Source organism: Pristiophorus japonicus, chromosome 5 (genome assembly GCF_044704955.1).
Source record: "Pristiophorus japonicus isolate sPriJap1 chromosome 5, sPriJap1.hap1, whole genome shotgun sequence".
NCBI lineage: Eukaryota > Metazoa > Chordata > Chondrichthyes > Pristiophoridae > Pristiophorus > Pristiophorus japonicus.
Window position 1 is genome coordinate 277,004,303 of NC_091981.1, and position 23,200 is coordinate 277,027,502.

Sequence of the window (23,200 nt, forward strand, 5' to 3'; positions counted from 1 at the left end):
ACAGTTCGAAAAGTTGTGGGCATCCAAGGCCAGGAGGCCAAAATTATCGCTGATTGACGCACAGCTACGGACTTACACAAAGCAGATCATTCCGGTGCTAGGCAGCGCCACGGTAGTCGTGACCCACAAAGATTCGGAGAACAGGTTGCCACTCTGGATTGTCCCAGGGGACGGTCCCGCACTACTGGCGAGGAGTTGGCTTGCTGTCATGAACTGGAAATAGGGCGATGTCAATGCAATTTCCTCTGTGGAGCGAGTATCATGCTCACAGGTCCTGGACAAATTTGACTCATTATTTCAACCCGGCATTGGCACTTTCATGGGGGCCAAGGTAGTGATTCACATAAACCCGGACGCCAGACCAGTACACCACAAGGCCAGAGCGGTGCCGTACGTGATGCGGGAAAAGATAGAAGGCGAATTGGACCGCCTGCTCAGGGAAGGCATCATCTCGCCAGTCGAATTCAGTGACTGGGCGAGCCCGATTGTGCCGGTGCTCAAGGCGGATGGGTCGGTCAGGATATGTGGTAATTACAAGGCCACTATCAATCGGGTGTCACTCCAAGACCAGTACTCGCTACCGAGAGCGGAAGACCTCTTTGCGACGCTATCCGGTGGCAAACTTTTTTCAAAATTGGACCTGACCTCAGCTTACATGACCCAGGAGCTGGCGAGTGAGTCGAAGAAGCTGACCACCATCACGACACACAAGGGGTTGTTTGAGTACAACAGATGTCCGTTCGGGATTCGCTCGGCCGCTGCGATCTTCCAACGAAATATGGAAAGCCTCCTCAAGTCGATTCCAGGGACGGTGGTTTTTCAGGACGACATCCTCATTACGGGTTACGATACTGAAGAACACCTCCACAACCTGGAGGAGGTGCTACGCAGACTGGACCGGGTAGGTCTGCGACTGAAAAAGGCGAAGTGCGTCTTCCTAGCTCCAGAGGTAGAATTTCTGGGGATGAGGGTAGCAGCAGACGGGATCAGCCCTACTGCATCCAAGACGGAAGCGATCCAGAGAGCATCCAGACCCCGTAACACGACGGAGCTGCATTGGTTCCTGGGGCTCCTGAACTATTTTGGTAACTTTCTTTCCAAATTGAGCACGCTGCTAGAGCCGCTACACGTGCTCCTACGCAAAGGTCGTGAATGGGTCTGGGGGGACAGCCAGGAAAGGGTTTTTAATAGAGCACGCAGTTTGTTATGTTCCAACAATCTGTTAACGCTATATGACCCATGTAAGAAACTTGTGTTAACGTGCGATGCATCGTCCTATGGTGTCGGGTGTGTATTGCAGCATGTCAATGCCAAGGGTCAGTTACAGCCGGTAGCTTATGCCTCCAGGAGTCTGTCCCAGGCAGAAAGGGGCTACGGGATGGTAGAAAAGGAGGCGCTCGCATGTGTATATCCGGTAAAGAAAATGTACCAGTACCTGTTTGGCAGGAAATCTGAGCTGGAGACAGATCACAAACCCCTAACGTCCCTTTTGGCCGACAACAAGGCCATAAATGCAAACGCATCGGCCCGCATACAGAGGTGGGCACTCACGTTAGCTGCCCATGACTACACAATTCGGCACAGACCGGGCACCGAAAATTGCGCCGATGCACTCAGCAGGCTCCCACTAGCCACCACTGAGGGGGCTACCGAGCATGGTGCTGAGATGGTCATGGCTGTTGAAGCTTTCGGAAGCGAAGGCTCACCCGTGACAGCCCGTCAGATTAAAGTCTGGACAAATAGAGACCCGCTATTGTCTCTAGTCAAGAAATGTGTCCTGAATGGGGACTGGGCAACCACATACAGGGCATGCCCTGAGAAATTTAAACCATTTCACAGGCGCAAGGATGAACTCTCGATTCAGGCCGATTGCCTACTGTGGGGAAACCGGGTAGTCATGCCCCAGATGGGCAGAGAGGTGTTCATCAGAGAACTCCACAATGGGCACCCGGGCATTGTCACGATGAAGGCAATTGCCAGGTCACACGTTTGGTGGCCAGGGATAGACGCAGATCTGGAATTTTGTGTTTGCAGGTGCAACACGTGTGCCCAGCTGGACCATGCGCCCAGGGAAAGCCCCCCTTAGCCCTTGGCCATGGCCCGCCAAGCCTTGGTCACGCATCCATGTGGACTACGCAGGTCCTTTCATGGGGAAAATGTTTTTGGTTGTAGTAGATGCCTACTCCAAATGGATCGAGTGTGACATTTTAAATTCAAGCACATCCTCTGCCACGGTAGAAAGTCTACGGGCAATGTTCGCCGCCCACGGTCTACCGGACATCTTGGTCAGTGACAGTGGCCCGTGCTTCACAAGCACTGAATTCCAGGACTTCATGGCAGGTAATGGAATTAACCATGTTAGAACGGCACCGTTCAAGCCGGCCTCAAATGGCCAGGCAGAACGAGCAGTACAGATAATCAAACAGGGGATGTTCAGATTCCAAGGGGGTTCCCTACAAACCCGCTTATCATGCCTCCTGTTGGCCTATAGATCCCGACCACACTCGCTCACAGGGGTTCCACCCGCAGAGCTACTAATGAAAAGGACGCTCAAAACCCGATTATCCCTTATACACCCCACCATGAAAGAAATTGTCGAGAGCAGGCGCCAGTCACAATATCACTACCATGACAGGAATGCGAGGGCGCGATGTATTGATGTAAATGATCCTGTTTTTGTCCTCAACTACGCTGCAGGGCCCAAATGGCTCGCAGGCACTGTGGTTGCCAAAGAGGGAAATAGGATTCTGGTAGTTAAACTTACCAATGGACAAATCTGCCGCAAACATGTGGATCAAACAAAAAGGAGGTTCACCAACCCCATAGAAGAAGCAGAGGAAGAACACGAGATAGAGTTCACTCCACCACAGGTGACCGAACACCGGAACCAAAGGGAGGAGAGCCCAGTCACTGTGGGCAGTCCGGACAGGCCTGAGGCACTGCAAACAGCAGACACTCAGGCCAGCGCCCAACAACCGGAGCCCCAACTCAGGCGCTCTACAAGGGAGCGTAAACCACCAGAGAGACTCAACCTGTGATCCCAATAAGACTTTGGGGGGGTAGGTGATGTCATGTATTCAACCAGCATTGTAACCCATGTATAAACTGACCTAAGTTGTACACCGTGAGAACACTGACCACTAGGTGGGAGACACTCCTAACCTGGGCCTTCAGGTATAAAAGGGGAAGCTCCACCCACCTTCAACACTTGAGTGCTAAGGAATAAAGGACAGGTCACAGACTGACCTTCTCTCAAGCATGGGCCTCGTGTGCATTTATACTGTGTAGTAAGGACGTATCACTGCCTTCAGGATTTTTTCCAATAATTTTCCCAGCACTGAGGTTAGGCTGACTGGCCTGTAATTACTTGGTCTATCCCTTTCTCCCTTCTTAAACAAAGGTGCAACATTAGCAGTTCTCCAGTCCTCTGGCACCACACCACAAATGTAGGTCCCTTGCAGTCGGATTCAGGTGAATTTATAATGGGGAACAAAGAAATGGCAGACCATTTGAACAAATGCTTTGGTTCTGTCTTCATGAAGGAAGACACAAATAACCTTTCGGAAGTACTAGGGGACCAAGGATCTAGTGAGAAGGAGGAACTGAAGGATATCCTTATTAGGCAGGAAATTGTGTTAGGGAAATTGAAGGGATTGAAGGCCGATAAATCCACGAGGCCTGATAGTCTGCATCCCAGAGTACTTAAGGAAGTGGCCCTAGAAATAGTGGATCCATTGGTGATCATTTTCCAACAGTCTATCGGCTCTGGATCAGTTCCTATGGACTGGAGGGTAGCTAATGTAACACCACTTTTTAAAAAGGGAGGGAGAGAGAAAGTGGGTAATTATAGACTGGTTAGCCTGACATCAGTAGTGGGGAAAATGTTGGAATCAATTATTAAGGATGAAATAGCAGCGCATTTGGAAAGCAGTGACAGGATCGGTCTCAGTCAGCATGGATTTATGAAGGGTAAATCATGCTTGACAGATCTTCTGGAATTTTTTGAGGATGTAACTAGTAGAGTGGACAAGGGAGAACCAGTGGATGTGGTGTATTTGGACTTTCAAAAGGCATTTGACAAGGTCCCACACAAGAGATTGGTGTGCAAAATTAAAGCACATGCTATTGGGGTAATGTATTGACATGGATAGAGAACTGGTTGGCAGACAGGAAGCAGAGAGTAGGGATAAACGGGTCCTTTTCAGAATGGCAGGCAGTGACTAGTGGAGTGCTGCAGGGCTCAGTGCTGGGAACTCAGCTCTTTACAATATACATCAATGATTTGGATGAAGGAATTGAGTGTAATATCTCCAAGTTTGCAGATGACACTAAACTGGGTGGCGGTGTGAGCCGTGAGGGGGACACTAGGAGGCTGAGGGTGACTTGGACAGGTTAGGTGAGTGGGCAAATACATGGCAGATGCAGTATAATGTGGATAAATGTGAGGTTATCCACTTTGGGGACAAAACTGCGAAGACAGAATATTATCTGAATGGTGGCAGATTAGGAACAGGGGAGGTGCAACGAGACCTGGGTGTCATGGTTCATCAGTCATTGAATGTTGGCATGCAGGTACAGTAAGCGGTGAAGAAGGCAAATGGTATATTGGCCTTCATAGCTAGGGGATTTGAGTATAGGAGCAGGGAAGTCTTACTGCAGTTGTACAGGGCCTTGGTGAGGCCTCACCTGGAATATTGTGTTCCGTTTTGGTCTCCTAATCTGAGGAAGGACGTTCTTGCTATTGAGGAAGTGCAGCGAAGGTTCACCAGACTGATTCCCGGGATGGCAGGACTGACATATGAGGAGAGACTGGATCAACTGGGCCTTTATACATTGGAGTTTAGAAGGATGAGGGGGATCTCATCGAAATATATAAGATTCTGACGGGACGGGACAGGTTAGATGCGGGTGGAATGTTCCCGATGTTGGGGAAGTCTAGAACCAGGGGACACAGTCTTAGGATAAGGGATAGGCCATTTAGGACTAAGATGACGAGAAACTTCTTCACACAGAGAGTTGTTAACCTGTGGAATTCCCTGCCGCAGAGAGTTGTTGATGTCAGTTCATTGGATATATTCAAGAGGGAGTTAGATATAGCCCTTACGGCTAAAGGGATCAAGGGGTATGGAGAGAAAGCAGGAAAGGGATACTGAGGGAATGGTCAGCCATGATCTTATTGAATGGTGGTGCAGGCTTGAAGGGCCGAATGGCCTACTCCTGCAACTATTTTCTATGTTTCTATGTAAAGCCAGAGAGGATTGGAAAATGATCTTCAAAGCCTCTGCTATTTCCTCTTTTGCATCGCTTAACAGCCTGGGATACATTTCATCTAGGCATGGGGACTCATCCACTTTCAAAGCTGCTAAACCCCTTAATACCTCCTCTCTCACTATATTTATTTCTTCTAATATTTCGCACTCCTCCTCCTCAATAACAGCGTCTGCATCGCCCCTCTCTTTTGTGAAAACAGACGCAAAATATTCATTAAGAACCATACCCACATCTTCTGCCTCCACACACAGATTACCATCATGGTCTCTAACAGGCCCTACCCTTTCTTTAGTTATCCTCTTGCTCATAATATATTTATAAAACATCTTTGGGTTTTCCTTGATTTTACTTGCCAAGAATTGTTAATGCTCTCTCTTTGCTTTCCTAATTTCCTATTTAATTTCACCCCTGGACTTTTTATACTCCTCTCGAGTTTCTGCAGTATTTAGCCCTCGGTTTCTGTCATAAGCCTCCCTTTTTTTCTTTATCCTACCCTGTGTGTCCCTTGACATCCAGGGGGCTCTAGATTTATTCATCCCATCCTTTTTCTTTAATAGCACATATTTGGCCTGAACCCTCCGGATCTCCACCCTGAATGCCTTTCACTGCTCTGACACTGATTTACCTTCAAGTAGCTGTTTCCAGTGCACTATGGCTAAATCACCTCTCAGCTTAGCAAAGTTGGCTTTTCCCCAATTTAGAACTTTTATTCCTGGTCTATCCTTGTCTTTTTTCATAACTACCTTAAATGTAACTAAATTATGGTCACTAGCACCTAAATGCTCTCCCACTGATACCCCTTCCACCTGCCCAGCTTCATTTCCTAAAACTAAATCCAGAACTGCCCCCTCCCGTGTTGGGCTTGCTACATACTGGCTAAAAAAGTTCTCCTGAATGCATTTTAGGAATTCCGCACCCTCTATACCCTTCACACTAATTTTGTCCCACTTAGAAGATGAGAAGGGGGATTTAATAATGGGAAATGTGGAAATGGCTGAGACCTTAAACAATTATTTTGCTTCGGTCTTCACAGTGGAAGACACAAAAACCATGCCACAAATTGCTGGTCACGGGAATGTGGGAAGGGACAATCACTATCACTAGGGGGGGTAGTGCTGGACAGGCTAATGGATCTCAAGGTAGACAAGTCCCCTGGTCCTGATGAAATGCATCCCAGGGTATTAAAAGAGATGGCGGAAGTTATAGCAGATGCATTCGTTATAATCTACCAAAATTCTCTGGACTCTGGGGAGGTACCAGCGGATTGGAAAGCAGCTAATGTAACGCCTCTGTTTAAAAAAGGGGGCAGACAAAAGGCAGGTAACTATAGTATAGGCTGGTTAGTTTAACATCTGTAGTGGGGAAAATGCTTGAAGCTATCATTAAGGAAGAAATAGCGGGACATCTAGATAGGAATAGTGCAATCAAACAGACGCAACATGGATTCATGAAGGGGAAATCATGTGTAACTAATTTACTGGAATTCTATGAGGATATAATGAGCATGGTGGATAGAGGTGTACCGATGGATGTGGTGTATTTAGATTTCCAAAAGGCATTCGATAAGGTGCCACACAAAAGGTTACTGCAGAAGATAAAGGTACGCGGAGTCAGAGGAAATGTATTAGCATGGATAGAGAATTGGCTGGCGAACAGAAAGCAGAGAGTCGGGATAAATGGGTCCTTTTTGGGTTGGAAATCGGTGGTTAGTGGTGTGCCACAGGGATCGGTGCTGGGACCATAACTGTTTACAATATACATAGATGACCTGGACGAGGGGACAGAGTGTAGTGTAACAAAATTTGCAGATGACACAAAGATTAGTGGGAAAGCGGGTTGTGTAGAGGACACAGAGAGGCTGCAAAGAGATTTAGATAGGTTAAGCAAATGGGCTAAGGTTTGGCAGATGGAATACAATGTCGGAAAATGTGAGGTCATCCACCTTGGGAAAAAAAACGGTAAAAGGGAATATTATTTGAATGGGGAGAAATTACAACATGCTGCGGTGCAGAGGGACCTGGGGGTCCTTGTGCATGAATCCCAAAAAGTTAGTTTGCAGGTGCAGCAGATAATCAGGAAGGCAAATGGAATGTTGGCCTACATTGCGAGAGGGATGGAGTACAAAAGCAGGGAGGTCCTGCTGCAACTGTATAGGGTATCGGTGAGGCCGCACCTGGAGTACTGCATGCAGTTTTGGTCACCTTACTTAATGAAGGATATACTAGCTTTGGAGGGGGTACAGAGACGATTCACTAGGCTGATTCCGGAGATGAGGGAGTTACCTTATGATGATAGATTGAGTAGACTGGGTCTTTACTCGTTGGAGTTCAGAAGGAGGAGGGGTGATCTTATAGAAACATTTAAAATAATGAAAGGGATAGACAAGATAGAGGCAGAGAGGTTGTTTCCACTGGTCGGGGAGACTAGAACTAGGGGGCACAGCCTCAAAATACGGGGGAGCCAATTTAAAACCGAGTTGAGAAGGAATTTCTTCTCCCAGAAGGTTGTGAATCTGTAGAATTCTCTGCCCAGGGAAGCAGTTGAGGCTAGCTCATTGAATGTATTCCAATCACAGATAGATAGATTTTTAACCAATAAGGGAATTAAGGGTTATGGGGAGCGGGCGGGTAAGTGGAGCTGAGTCCATGGCCAGATCAGCCATGAGGTTGTTGAATGGCGGAGCAGGCTCCAGGGGCTAGATGGCCTACTCCTGTTCCTAATTCTTATGTTCTTATGTTCTATGTTCTTATGTTCTAATATTAGGATAGTTGAAATCCCCTACTATTACTGCCCTATAGTTTTTGCACTTCTCAGAAATTTGCCTACATATTTGCTCTTCTATCTCCCTCTCACTGTTGGGGGTCTATAGTACACTCCCAGCAATGTGATCACTCCTTTTTTGTTTTTCAGTTTGATCCATATGGCCTCATTTGATGATCGCTCTAACATATCATCCTTCCTCACAGCTGTAATAGTTCCTTTAATCAACACCATGACCTCCTCTCTCTTTTTACCCCTCTCTCTATCCCGTCTGAAAATTCTGTAACCAGGACTGTTGAGCTGCCATACCTGCCCCTCTTTTAGCCACGTCTCTGTAATGGCTATAATATCATACTCCCAAGTGGCTACCTGCGCTCTCAGCTGATGTGCCTTATTCGCTATACTCCTTGCATTGAAGTATATAGCATTTAGTACAGCCAAACCTCCTTGTTGACTACTTTCTAGCCCTGGTTTCCTCTGTCCTTCAAATTCACTGTCTACATTTTTGCTTTCCAATTCCAGCTTTACTCCCCTCCCTACTGACTCTATTCTCAGGTTCCCAGCCCCCTGCCAAGCTAGCTTAAACTCTCCCCAACAGCACGAGCAAACCCTACCGCAAGGATATTGGTCCCGGCTCTGTTGAGCTGCCACCTGTCTGGCTTGTACAGAACCCACCTACCTCAGAAGCGGTCCCAATGCCTCAGGAATCTAAAGTCCTCCCTCCTGCACGATCTCTCCAGCCACACAATCATCTGCTCTATCCTTCTATTTCACTAGCTCGTGGCACCGGGAGTAATCCAGAGATTACTACTTTTGAAGTCCTGCTTTTTAATCTCTCTCCTAGCTCCCTAAACTCTGCCTGCAGGATCTTATCCCTCTTTCTACCTATGTCATTGGTACCGATATGGACCACGACCTCTGGCTGTTCACCCTCTCCCCCCCCAGAATGCCCTGCAGCCGCTCGGTGACATCCTTGACCCTAATAGAGAGAAACTGTTTGCATTGGCGAAAGGGTCGAGAACCAGAGGACACAGATTTAAGGTGATTGGCAGAAGAACCAAAGGCAACCTGGGGAAAACTTTTTTGTGCACCGAGTGGTTAGGATCTGGAATGCACTGCCTGAAAGGGTGATGGAGGCAGATTCAATTGTGGCTTTCAAAAGGGAATTGGCTAGGTGCCTGAAGGAAAAAGATTTGCAGGGTTATGGGGAAAGGGTGGGGAGTGGGACTCGCTGAAATGCTCCTGCAGAGAGCCGGCATGGGCTTGATGGGCTGAATAGCCTCCTTCTGTGCTGTGACCATTCTATAATAACGCCATGGGATTTTTTACGTCCACCTGAGAGAGCAGACGGGGCCTCGGTTTAACGTCTCATCCGATAGACTGCACCTTTGACAGTGCAGCACTTCCTCAGTACTGCACTAGAATGTTAGCCTAGATCGTGTAAGAACGCAAGAAATAGGAGCAGGAGTAGGCCATACAACCCGTTGAGCCTGTTTCGCCATTCAATAAGATCATGGCTGATCTTCAACCTCAACTCCACTTTCCCGCCCAATCTCCATATCTTACATCTCTGAAGTGTGGCTTAAACTCGCGATCCTCTGATATGGAGGAGACAGTGCGCCTCCACTGAGCCACAGCTGCTGCAGACCTTTTCCTCACCTCCGGTCTTATTGCTTGCACTGTACATGTCTCTTTGTCCCTTTATCTCTTTTGACATCAGTCTCAGATCTGCCACTTGCAGAATTCCCTGCAACAAACTGTGCCCTGTGTTGTGTATAGAAGAACTCCACGAGGCTGAGTACTGTGAGCTAAACTTGGTGTGTGTGACCTTAGTCTTCTTTATTGCAACTCCAGAGTGCCTAAACAACATGGCAGCCAACCTTTTATACTGGCCCTGCACGTGTGTGCAGGTGACCATTAGGACTCCAACAGCCGCGCCCTCTGGTGGCAAGTATTACATGGTTACATACATAAAATCACTCCCCCCACCCCACCCAAAGTCTTCGGTACAAGTTATTCCTTTGCTCCCTGCTTGATCGTCTAAGTTCAAACCCTGGTGTGTGAGAGTTGGTCGGACCATTGCTGCACTGCACCGCGGCTGGTCTGACCGGACTGTCAGGTACGGTGGGTTCATCCTCGTGATTCACAGCGACGTCAATTGCCGGTTGGGTGTGTGTTGGTGGATCGTCGATGGTGATGTCCTCTTCAAGTCGTTCCTGGTTGTCAGTGAATCGCGAGTTGATCTGATCTAAATGCTTTCTGCACGTTTGGCCATTTAACAGTTTGATTATAAACACCCTATTTCCTTCCTTGGCCAAAACAGTGCCCCACTTGGGACCATGACTGTAATTCAGGACAAACCCAGGGTCATTAACTTCAATGTCACGTGAAACAGCCTTGCGATCGTGGTACATGTTCTGTTGGGTTTCCACGTGATCTTTAAGATCCAGGTGGACTAGGACCTGGTTTTGAGGGCTCTCTTCATTAACAATTCTACCGGGGGAACCCCAGTGAGCGAATGGGGTCGCGTCTGGTACCTGAGCAGAATGCGAGACAAGCGGGTCTGCAGGGAGCTGTCCGTCACGCGTTTCATGCTCTGCTTGATTGTTTGGACTGCCCGTTCCACTTTACCGTTAGACGTGGGCTTGAACGGAGAAGATCTGACGTGATTGGTGCCATTGCGGGTCATAAATTCGTTGAATTCTGAGCTGGTGAAACACGGTCCATTGTTGCTGACAAGGACATCGGGCAAGCCATGGGTGGCAAACATGGCCCGGATGCTTTCAATGGTGGCTGTGGACGTGCTGGATGACAGGATTACGCATTCAATCCATTTGGAGTAGGCATCCACAACTACTAAAAACATCTTTCCTAGAAAGGGGCTGACAAAATCTACTTGGATCCTGGAAGGTTTGGAGGGCCATGATCACAGACTCAATGGAGCCTCCCTTGGTGCATTGCTCAGTTGTGGGCAAGTGTTGCACTGATGCGCATGACTCCAAGTCTGAGTCAATGCCGGGCCACCAAACATGCGACCTGGCAATTGCCTTCATAATGACAATGCCTGTGTGGGTACGGTGTAGGTCGCATATAAACGTTTCCCTGCCTTTTTATGGCAAAGCCACGCAATTACCCCATAAGAGACAATCCGATTGGATGGACATTTCATCTTTGCATCGGTGAAATGGCTTAATTTCATCTTGCATTTCCCCGGGAACGGTCGACCACTTCCCATTTAGGACGCAACTCTTTACTAATGATAGCACAGGATCCTGCCTGGTCCAGGTTCTGATCTGGCGAGCTGTGACGGGTGACCCCTTGCTCTCAAAAGCATCCACGACCAGTAGCAAGTCTGCGGGCTGCGCCAGTTCAACCTCAGCGGTGGATAATGGTAGCCGGCTGAGAGCATCGGCACAGTTTTCAGTGTCTGTGGCGGATAACATAGTCATAAGCGGATAAAGTTAGCGCCCATCTTTGGATGCGGGTTGAAGCATTGGTATTCATACCTTTGCTCTCTGAAAACAGCGAAATGAGCGGCTTGTGGTCAGTTTCAAGCTCAAACCGAAGTCCAAATAGGTATTGGTGCATTTTCTTAACCCCATATATACACTTGCCTCTTTCTCGACCATACTATAGGCTCTCTCAGTATGCAACCAGTTGGAGGTTGCCCGATACATTGGCTTGCTGTAATACACAGCCGACCCCGTACGATGAGGCGTCACAAGCTAGCACTAAACGTTTGCATGGGTCATAGTGTACATGTAGCTTATTTGAACATAGCAGGTTCCTGGCCTTCTCAAAGGCTTTGTCTTGAGATTTGCCCCAAACCCAGTCGTCACCCTTATGTAGCAACATGTGCAAAGGCTCTAACAACTTGCTCAACCCGGGTAGAAAGTTACCGAAATAGTTGAGGACTCCCAGGAACGAACGCAGCTCCGTCACATTCTGTGGTCTGGGTGCATTCTTGATGGCCTCTTTCTTTGAGTCCGTGGGCCTGATGCCGTCTGCTGCAATCTTTCTCCCTAAAAATTCGACTTCTGGCCCCAGGAAAACACACGGAGTGTTTCAGCCTGAGTCCCACTTGGTCTAGGCGACTTAGAATCTCTTCCAGTTGTGTAGATGTTCGATAGTGTCACGACCAGTGATCAGGATGTCGTCTTGAAACACAATGGTGCATGGAACAGATTTCAGAAAACTCTCCATGTTTCTATGGAAAATGGCTGCAGCCGAGCGAATCCCGAAAGGGCATCTGTGGTATATAAACAGCTCTTTGTGTGTGTTGATGCATGTCAGTCTTTTCGAAGATTCAACCAGCTCCTGTGTCATGTAGGTGGAGGTTAGGTCCAACTTGGTGAACGACTTCCCCCCCCCCCCACTAACGTTGCGAACAGGTCATCTGCCTTGGGCAGTGGGTACTGGTCCTGTAATGAGACTCGGTTAATCGTTATCTTGTAGTCTCCGCAGATTCTAACCGTGCCATCGCTTTTCAACACCGGAACAATTGGACTGGCCCACTCGTTGAACTCGACTGGCAATATGATTCCTTCGCGTCGGAGTCTGTCCAGTTCGATCTCTACTTTCTCCCTCATCATGTACGGAACCGTCCGAGCCTTGTGATGGACGGGCCATGCATCAGGGCCGAGATGGATCTGTACCTTGGCGCCTGTGAAGTTGCCGATGCCTGGTTCGAATAGCAAGGGAAACTTGCTCAGCACTTGAGCACACGAGGCGTCATCCACTGAAGATAGCGCTTTGATGTCGTTCCAATTCCGTCTAATCTTTTCTAGCCAGCTTCTGCCGAACAGCGTTGGGCCATTGCCTGGAACAATCCACAATGATAGGTCATGCACAGCTCCATCATATGATACCTTCACTGCCGCACTTCCAATGACTGGTATGAGCTCTTTGGTGTAGGAAACAGCTTTGCATTAATCGGGCTCAGTTTGGGCCTTTGTGCTTTATTGCCTCACAGTTTCTCAAAGCCTTCTGGCTCATTATTGACTGACTCACACCCGTGTCCAACTCCATGGATACTGAAACTCCATTTAATTTGACTTTCAGCATTATAGGAGGGCTCTTGGTGGTGAAGGTATGCACCCCATAAACTTCTTCCTCGGGTTGAGTTGCCTGTGCTGCGTGCTCTGCACCGGATCGATCATCCTCTGCCATGTGGTATGTCGCAGCACGTTTTCACATTTGCTGGAGATGCCTCATCGTTGCGCAGCCTTTGCACACGTAGTGCTTGAATCGACATTGATGGGCCCGATGATTACCCCTGCAGCACCAACATGGTGCCAATGGATTCATATTCACCTTCGATGGTGGACTCTGAGTCATCACAGGTCTTGCAGCCGCAGACGTATAGGCCCTGCCATTTGCAGTTCGGCCTGCTAGCGACGTCATTTTAGGCACAGTACTTGCCGGTGAGCTTCGATGTTGAGAAGATATCTGTTTTGTGTTATTGTCCGTGGCCATGCATGCCTGGGCAATCGCGGCGGCCCTGCTCAGGTCTAGGGTTTCAGCAGCCAGCAGCTTTCGAAGAATTAGCTTGTGGCTGATGCCCAGCACGAAAAAGTCCCGCAGCATTTGCCCCAATGCAGCTCCAAAGTCGCAAGGTCCTGCGAGGCGTCTCAGGTCGGCGACATAATCCGCCACGTCCTGGCCCCTGGAGCGATGGTGCGAGTAAAAACGATATCTGGCCATGAGGATACTCTCTTTCGGCTTGAGGTGGCCCCGAACCAGTGTGCACAACTCTGTATATTCCTTCTCCGTTGGTTTTGTCGGTGCGAGCAGATTCTTGGTGAGGCTGTATATTTTAGGTTCACAGACGGTGAGGAGAACCGCCCTGCGCTTGGCCACATTATTGTCTCCTTCCAGCTCGTTGGCCACGAAGTACTGGTCGAGACGCTTGATGAAAGCTTCCCAATCATCACCCTTTACGAATCTCTTTAATATTCCAATGGCAGCCATGGTTGCGTGAAGATTCATATTCTGTTACTTGTCGCCAATTGTTGTGTATAGAAGAACTCCACGAGGCTGAGTATTGTGAGCTAAACTTAGTGTGACCTTAGTAGTCTTTATTGCAACTCCAGAGTGCCTAACCAACATGGCAGCCAACCTTTTATACTGGCCCTGCACGTGTGTGCAGGTGACCATTAGGACTCCAATGGTCGTACCCTCTGGTGGCAAGTATTACATAGTTACATACATAACACCCTGTAAACCTGTCAGTCTCGTTTGACGCTGTAAGTCAGCCACCTTGGACAGTCCTAAATAAGACCAACATTATTCCAGCACTGTGTAGATGTTGGTTTTATAGAGCGTTAAAGGATCAAGTTTTCTGTTGCATGCAATTGTGTTACCCTGTTGCCGTGTCAAAAAAGCAGTGTTTTCTCTATTGGATTGAACAAATTGCAGATACAGATTATACACCGCAGTTTGACTGAAACATCGGAGGATGTTCAAATTACTTTCCCAACTCTCATATTAAGCCAACTTTATTCCACCTTTCCAAATAAAAATGTGAGCAATACATTAAAAAAACACATACATCCTATATGTATTCAAATGTCCTAATTATAAATACTTGCATTTATATAGCGCCTTTCGCGACACCAGGATGTCACAAAGCGCTTTTTACAGTCAATGAAGTATTTTGAAGTATAATCACTGTTACGTAAGAAATGTGACAGCAACTTTGCACACAGCAAACTCCCACAAACAGCACTGTGATAATGACCAGATAAGCTGTTTTTAGGTGTTGTTTGAGGGATAAATATTGGCCAATACACCGGGGATAACTCCCCTGCTCTTCAAAATAGTGCCTTGGGATTTGTTACACCCACCTGAGAGGGCAGACAGGACTTCGGTTTAATGTCTTATTCGAAAGACGGCAGCTCCGACAGTGCAGCATTGCCTCAACACCGCATTGAAGTGTCAGCATAGATTATGTCCTCCAGTCTCTGGAGTGGGGCTTGAACACACAATAATCTGACTAAGAGGTGAGAGAGCAACCAACTGAGTCATGGCTGACATGCAAGGTTATTTATTCACTGTAGAGACCAGGCTGTTATTGCCTCTTCTTCAGTAGTCAGTGACTCAGATTGCATCTATCTACTGCTTGTAAAGGCTTTGCCGCAAACTGGCATTACTTGGTTTGCGTATTTCAAGGCTTGCTTATAAAGACACTTGGGTGATATTTCCCCCTCTTACAGCAGGAATAGAGAAAATTTTAGTTTAAATGCAACTTTCAAAATCATGTGATATCTATCCCTTAACTGTCAACTTTGCATGGAACTGGGTTTGTTCTCGAATTCATAGAATCATACAGCACAGATGGAGGCCATTCGGCCTATTGTGCCTGTGCTGGCACTTTGGAAAGAGCTATCCAATTTGTCCTACTCTCCTGCTTTTTCTCCATAGCCCTGCCAATATTTCCATTTCAAGCATATATCTGATTCCCTTATGAAAGTTATTATTGAATCTGCTTCCACCACCCTTCCAGGCAGTGCATTCCAGATCGCAACAACTCACCGCGTAAAAAAATTTCTCCTCGTCTCCCCTTCTTTTGCTGATTATCTTAAAATTTGTTTGTTGGGATGCTGCGTACAAGGCAGTTATTTATTGTCCTCCCTGAATAGGCCACATTTGAAACAGCGCCATGGGATCTTTTATGTCCATCTGGAAGGGCAGACGGGGCACAGGTTTAACGTCTCATCCGAAAGGTGGTATTTCTGTCCCTTTATAAAAGTAGTATACTTGTGCTGCAAAGATTTCAAGATTACATCGAAGGTACAACCGGAAACAAGCCATTCGGCCCAATTGGTCTATGCCGGTGTTTATGCTCCACATGAGCCTCCTCCCACTCCTCTTTATCTAACCCTATGGCAAAACCTTCTAGTCCTTTCTCCTTTGTGTTTGCCTAGTTTTGGAGTGAAAGCTCTCAGGAGCATTCAGGAAAGGTTGACTAACTTTCAATTCCTGGTGTTTGAGCAGTGAAGGCAGCTGAAGGCATCAATGTCTTCCAACAAGCTCATTCAACGTCAGGGATCTGGTCAATGCTAATAGTGGGTCAAGCACAAATACTCAATGAACCATATGCTGATGTGCACTGTACGATCAAATCACCGCCAATTGGTAATTCATGTGCTACTGCACAACAAGAGTTGAACTTCAGCCAACCTTCTCAGGCAAACAGAAGAGTAGGTCAACCAAGGGACCTTCTTAGATGCTTTTCATTATTCCTTTCATGTACAGCATGTTCCATCGTAGCAAGTGGATGGGTGCTTGGCTGAATTCTAGTCGTATTAAGAAAAATAGTCAGGGTATTGATGTTCCATAATTGTGACACAGCTGGTAGATTATCACCTATAACTCCCTATATTGTCTTTGCCAAGGTGTTGGGGGAGCAGGTGAAGAGGAGGAAAGAGGTGCTAACCAGTGACCAGGAACACATTTGGAATGTAGGGAACATGTAGTTCTGGGTCAATTGAAGATGTCTGTCTTGGCTGAAGAACACCAAGTCATGTAAGAATAGATGAAAAATACTTTGAAACAAAAGGCTGGTCATATCATTAGTACAACTGACTACCAGCTCAGTAGCTAGGAAATTCTCCCATGTTCCTCTTACCTGGGCAGGTTGTGTCAATTGCAGTGGTACTGATCATGTGCTGAATTGTCATTTTACCATGTAGAGCAACTTATACTCACGTTAAACATTTGGACTGTTTCTTTTTAAATGTCCTATTTGGTTCCACTCAGGGGTCCCATAAGCACACACCATTCCCCATTTCTCCAACAGCAGCCAAGTGATGCTCTGTTTCTTAGAGTTCAGTTGCTTCTGACTTAGCAGCTTGATTCACTGGAGCGACCATAGGATGATCTTGCGTTTCCCTTCTCAAAGAAGCAGCTGGGACTTGTAACTCACCAGTAACAACACCAGTAACAGCACCTTTAACATCGTAAAAATCCCAATGCGCTTCACAGGAGTGCAATCAAATGGAAATTGACACTGAGCTACACGAGGTGACATTAGGACAGCTGACCAAATGCTTGGCCAAGGGGGTAGATTTTAAAAAGAATCGTAAAGGAGGCGAGATGGAGAGCCGAAGAGGTTTGGGGAGGGAATTCCAGAGCTTAGGGCCCAGGCGACTGAAGGCACGGCCGCCAATGGTGGAAGTGGGGGGATGCGCAAGACAGCAGAATTGGAGAAGGCAGAGATCTCAGATGGTTGTAGTGCTGGAGGAGGTTACAGAGACAGGGTGGCGTGAGATCTCCATCCTCTCATGGTGCGAAGCTTTAGGGACACTATCACCTTTGCAGTTCTGGCTTATTCTTGCCCTGCCTTCAGCTGCCGAGGCTCCAAGCTCTGGAATCCACTCCCCAAGCCTCTCCATCTCTCTGTCCTTTAAGACGCCCCTTAACGTCTACCACTGGCCTGATCTCTCTCTATGTGGCTCGGTGCCAAATTTCGTTTGTTAACACTCCTGTGAAGCGCCTTGGGACGTATTACTACGTTTAAGGCGCTATATAAATGCAAGTTGTTGGATCGCAGCGACCTCATAATCTTGCATTTTACATATCATGTGTTGGGTTATAAAGGGGGTGTTGCGGGGAGGGGCATATTCTTTGCTGATGGTACGAACTGTTGCTGGCCGCGTTAATTACCATTGAAACCTTACTAGGTCGATTTATGTTGTAGCATATCATCCGATTAAGATGTGACAGTACTGCGCAAGTAGGGTCGCCCAGCTTGTGCATACATGCACGCGGCAGCTTCCCCCACCCAAATGTCCAAGACAATAACTAATTAAAATACTCCTCATTGCCCGCATCTTCACGGATTTAAAAAATGGGGTTGTGAGCTGCAGGTATTGAAATATTCACGTTTTAGTAAAAACAGATTTGACAATGTGCAGAACTGCAGATGCGGCAAATGCGTTCACGCGTTCAGGGGACGCCGAAGACATACATGCAGCTCTCCTCTCCCCTTCCCCACCCTCTCGGTCTGCAATACACTCGCAAGGAACTAAACCGCCCAGGTGGCAGGAGAAAAGAGCATTAGAGCAGATCTCGGGCTTTTGTTTTTACTGCTGTAAATACCGGGACTGAGCTGCCGCCTCATCAGCACATCTCAATTCACCAGGCGTATTACAACAAAACTAGACCTGCTTTTTCTGCACCCGCTACTACAATGTGGCACACTTTTTTCCCCGAAATTGTCTGCACACAAGTTTTTTTTTGGGGGGGGGTGCAAAATGAATTAAAATACCTTGATGGAATGTAGTAGCATTGGTTTAAAAATCACCGTCAAAAACTGGCTCGGAGAAATATTATAAAAGTTTTACCAAAACATGTCTGCAGGGCGGCGGGAGGCTGATTTTAACAGTGTGCCTTTAACAAAAATTGTTTTTTTTTGTGTTACTAAATATCGAGTAGCGCCGCCCATTGCTTGTTACGTTTACGACAAGGATAGCGAGAGGGTATTGCATAACGGCGGGTCGATATATAAATGTGCAGCACTGAAGTTTGTGTGTGGCGCGGGGGAGGGTATAGTTAGGTATATGGTTCAAAATTGGGTTTGAAAGTTGCACTGTTGTATGCTACTGTGTAACAACATGAAACACATATTATGTTGCGTTTCGGTTTGAGTGCGATCGGTAGGGGAGCACAGGGAGGAGGAAGAGAGTTCAGTGTGTGTGTGTGTTGGTGGCATAAGTCGGACTTTGCATTGCACAGGACAGATCAACACCCGTGGTCGAGCCAAGAGTTCACTTCCTGAAACTTTTTTTTAAAGATTTGTCGTCCCCCCCCCTCCCCTCTTTAAAATCGAACACGCGTTTTCACCAATTGCAATATGTGCTTTGACTTTGCAGTGTGTCGATTTGCAGAGCGGCGACGAGGGAGGGAATAAAAGAGGATTCGCCTTCATCCCTTTAAACGCCAAGCTCTGGCTGCTTTCCTCTCTCTCTCTCTCAATGTGCATTTGTTTTCCTTTTGGAGAGCCTCTTTGATTGGGAACTGTGTTACTCACGTGTTGTTACAAGGGCGAGGATATCACAATAAACATCTTGGCTTCTTAAAGCGGACTTCACAAGGGGCTCTCGCCTTTGTTGGGAAGGTGTAAAATGTATCTAGATTCGCCGAGATGAGTGGTTGTTGCAGCTGAAGGTGATTTTTTTTTAAAGAACCAATCCAGCTTTCAGAGGGAAGGAAGGTTAAAGAGCCCGAGCGTTTCCTCTCTCTCTCTCTCTCTGCCTTCTCCAAGGAGTGTGCGGTTCAGCGGTCAGGAAGGGCGCAAGTTCAAGTCTGGGAATCGACCGATCCCTCTCTCTCTCTCTGTCCCTTCCATCTATCCAGGAGATCCTATGGGAAGCACCGCCGTGGATTCCACTAAAAAGAAAAGCGGGATGAAGAGAAACAAGAGACGCATGTTGCGTCTGAATATTCCGGTAGGTGCTGTCTGTGTTGTAAACACAAGCTTATTGCGAGCGCTGTGTGTGTGTGTGTGAGAGAGAGAGTGCGCGCTGTGTCGGACCAGCCTCAGATGTAAACATGCAGGCAGAGGGTGTGAGACGCGACGCTGCTGAATATGGGGAAGTTCGCACAGGAAATGCGAAATGTTGCTGCCTGCCTTCCAGTAGAGATATGTGTATGATATGTAGGGGGATGACCGTTCAGCCTGAAGTAGGGTTAATTAAACACAACTATGCATCTACAATTTCCTTCATAATTAATAAAAGGGATTATTCTAACCCGCTCTGTCGGTAAAGACACACATTTTAAATGTGGGGGGATTTTCTTTTGGAGGAAATGAGTGCGTGGCACATCGTTTAAAGAGCTGCAATCTGGGGTTCAAGTTAAGGTGGGAAGTCTCAACTTCTTATTGAAGATTGGAAGGGGCGGGATGATGCACTTATTTAAATAGTGCAATGTAAGTATAAACATTTTAAACTGCAGAATCAGTACAAAATGACGATGTTGTGATTCAGAGTAGAATCGCAGTCCCTGGATGCTTCAAATGGAGAAATAGGCCTCTGCCAAAATGCAATTAAATGTAGCATTAACTCTGTCCATTAAAAAAAATATTTCATTGATACTCGTCTTGTAAGTGGTAATGTAGCCTGCTGAGTCATGTACATCAATAGCTTTGGGGATGGATGGGAGCTAATTGACTCAAGTCTTGACTCCTGTACCAAGTATCTGATACTAATTTTTAAAAAAGAGGGAGGGAAGCAGATCTCACATCCAGAGGCAACAAGGAGTTTAGCATTGCAGCTTTTGTCTTGTTACAATTTATTTTCTGCCATGTCATTGCTACTATATTGCTCGATACAAATGGGGGAAGAAAGTGGTGTGTGAGAGAGAGAGAAAGATTGTGGCAGATATATAGTAGCTCACACCATAATAATTCACATAGAAAGGTAAATCCAGTACTCCCAGTTGGGAGTATGGGTTAGAGAATCTATTTCTAACCTGCGTACTCCTATACGATAGGATGGAGTAGAATAGGAAAGAAAGAAAGACTTGGATTTATATAGCGCCTTTTACAGTCAACTTTGGCACATTTAGAAAATAAATATTGTGTAATATTTGAAACTTTTAAAACTCCTGAAACGATGCACTTAATGCACGTCACAGGGGCCTTAAAAAAAAAACATGCACTTTTTTTTGGTGTACAATGTTATCAATCATTTAAAATTTTGTATTAAAAAAAATACCCTCTTTCTTTGAGCAATATAATACAACACAAACTTTTTTTGATCACAAATAGACAAGCACCATGTCTGGCTTTGTGTTTAGAATGCTCAGGCCACAGCCACTGTGCCTCATTAGAAGCTGCCCCATCTAATAATGACCACTGCTTACAAGAGAAAAAATAATGAAAACATTCCATAATCACTGAGGGCCTCTGATTATTCAGTGCAGAGCCATGGGTTACTGTAAAGAAAGAGTGCACAAAATATAGACAAAAATGATGTCTCAAAGCACTTTACGGCCAATGAAGTACCTTTTGGGGCGTCATCACTGGTTGAAAGGTAGGAGAGGCAAAGAGGCTGAAAGTAGGTCAGTTTCTGCAAGGGTTGAGAAAGCCACTGGTGATCACTAACTGGAAATTAAAACTAGCCTCCCCTCAGCCCCACATAGAGTTTTCATAAGGTATCTATCTGTGGTCAGAACAGATTGGATATCCATGGGGATGTGGGGTCTGCCAGCCCAGTCATGCAGTAAATACTAGAGCAGGAATCCATGCTCCATTTTAGAGGAATCACAAATACAACCCAAATAAGGGCTAACTTTGTTTCTAGCTGAACTTGCTGTGGCAATGATGCACCAGAGAACTTCCCTTTTAACAACCAAGGATGTTCAGTTGAACCGGACATGGAGGACAAGTGATCTGTCTGTGACCACCTTTCCCACATTTAACAGTGAGAATGGATATATACTGGACTTGATTGGGCACCTAATTGTACAAGGGAACTGACCTCCAGGCAAGTGACTATAGAGCAATGACCTGCACACTAGTTGATCAGAACCAAGGGCAGCAAGATCAAATCTGGAACACTTCTCAACCAACGTACAGGGCAAGGTGTGTGTGTGTGTGTGTTGGGGGCTAGTCACCACCACAGTTGTCTGCCACTGGCAAGATGGGGTCCCGTGCAGTACTGAGGGAGTGCTGCACTGGCGGAGGTGCTGTCTTACTGATGAGCCGTTAACTTTAAAAAAAGAATTGCATATATATAGCGCCTTTCACGACCGCTGGCTGTCTCAAAGCACTTTACAGACAATGTAGTATTTTTGGAGTGTAGTCACTGTTGTAATGTGGGAAATGCAGTAGCCAATTTGCGCACAGCAAGCTCCCACAAACAGCAATGCGAAAATGACCAGATAATCTGTTTTGTTATGTTGATTGAGGGACAAATATTGGCCAGGACACCGGGGATAACTCCCCTGCTCTTCTTTGAAATAGTGCCATGGGATCTTTTACCTCCACCTGAGAGAGCAGACGGGGTTTAATGTCTCATCCGAAAGACGGCAGCTCCAACAGTGTGGCACACCCTCAGCACTGCACTGAAGGGTCAGTCTAGATTTATATGCTCAAGTCCCTAGAGTGGGCCTTGAACCCACAACCCTCTGACACAGGCAAGTGTGCTACCCACTGAGCCATAGCTGACACTGAATACAAGAAGGATTACAAGAAAATGCTTTGGGAATGCAAAAGAACTGCTGAAGAATGTAGCAAAGAATATTAAATGCCAAAATGCCTCACCCCACCCCACCCATATCACAATATCAGTGTTGGGGAAAAAACTGGGACTTCAAAAAAAGTGCCAACATTTTCCTCTCATTCAACAGATGAACTGATCATTTATTTCATTTACTGTTTGTGTACAGATTTGTTGCCGAGTCTGTATAAGTAACGTTGATGACACTTCAAAAGCAGTTTATTGGCCGAAGTGCTTTAGGACATCCTGAAGACGGGAAGGAACTCTCATTTGTACTTTTCACACGTTTGAAGGACTGAAGATGAACAATGCTCCTGGGCCAGAATCCATATATCCTAGGGTGCTGAAGAAGATCGAGGAAATCTGCAGGGCACAGGCTATAGCAATGACCAATTCATTGGGCCCTGGAGAGTTCCTCAAAATTAGAAGCTGGCAAATATAATGCTGGCATTTAAAAACATTGCACATTGGACCTAATTGACTACAGGCCCACTCGTCCTGGGAAAAATAGTAGAAACTACACTAAGGAGTAAGTTAGAGGAGATCCTGCACACAAATGGCTTAATAAGCCACAGTCAGTATGGATTTCAGAAATCTTGCCTGACAAATCTCTTGACTATGGGACTTTATAACACCCTCAATTGATAGTCGAAGGGCTTTCAAAATAAACCAAGATTTCTTAAACTAAACTCAATGGGAATGTAGAGTAGAATGTGGGACCAGGTGAGAAATTAGAGTAAAAAGAAAAATACTCATGTGCAGTGTCAACTTGGGCTGGGATGGGGTGGATTGTTACTGCTTAATGAACTACAAAAATGAACTGGATGCAGAATTCTAAGCTGGTTAAATATGCACATGACACGAAAATAGACGGGGCTGTATGAACAGATAATGTATTTAATGTTTTGCAGAAGGATATACAGCTTGTTGAGCAATTGGACAGA

The 23,200-nt window shown here is 46.5% G+C and overlaps 1 protein-coding gene across 2 annotated transcripts in view; it reads left to right on the forward strand.

Annotated features, from left to right (window-relative positions):
- The first annotated feature begins 18,964 nt into the window (after positions 1-18,964).
- The window catches only part of LOC139264713 (5'-AMP-activated protein kinase subunit gamma-2-like), a 574,817-nt gene continuing 570,581 nt past the window's right edge, over positions 18,965-23,200 (forward strand). Inside the window, exon 1 of one of the 2 annotated variants that reach the window (XM_070881658.1) lies at positions 18,965-19,481. In XM_070881658.1, the coding sequence (XP_070737759.1) occupies positions 19,398-19,481 (84 nt within the window). In that variant the 5' untranslated portion in view covers positions 18,965-19,397. The remainder of the gene's footprint in view (positions 19,482-23,200) is intronic. The other variant, XM_070881657.1, reaches the window with a different exon arrangement.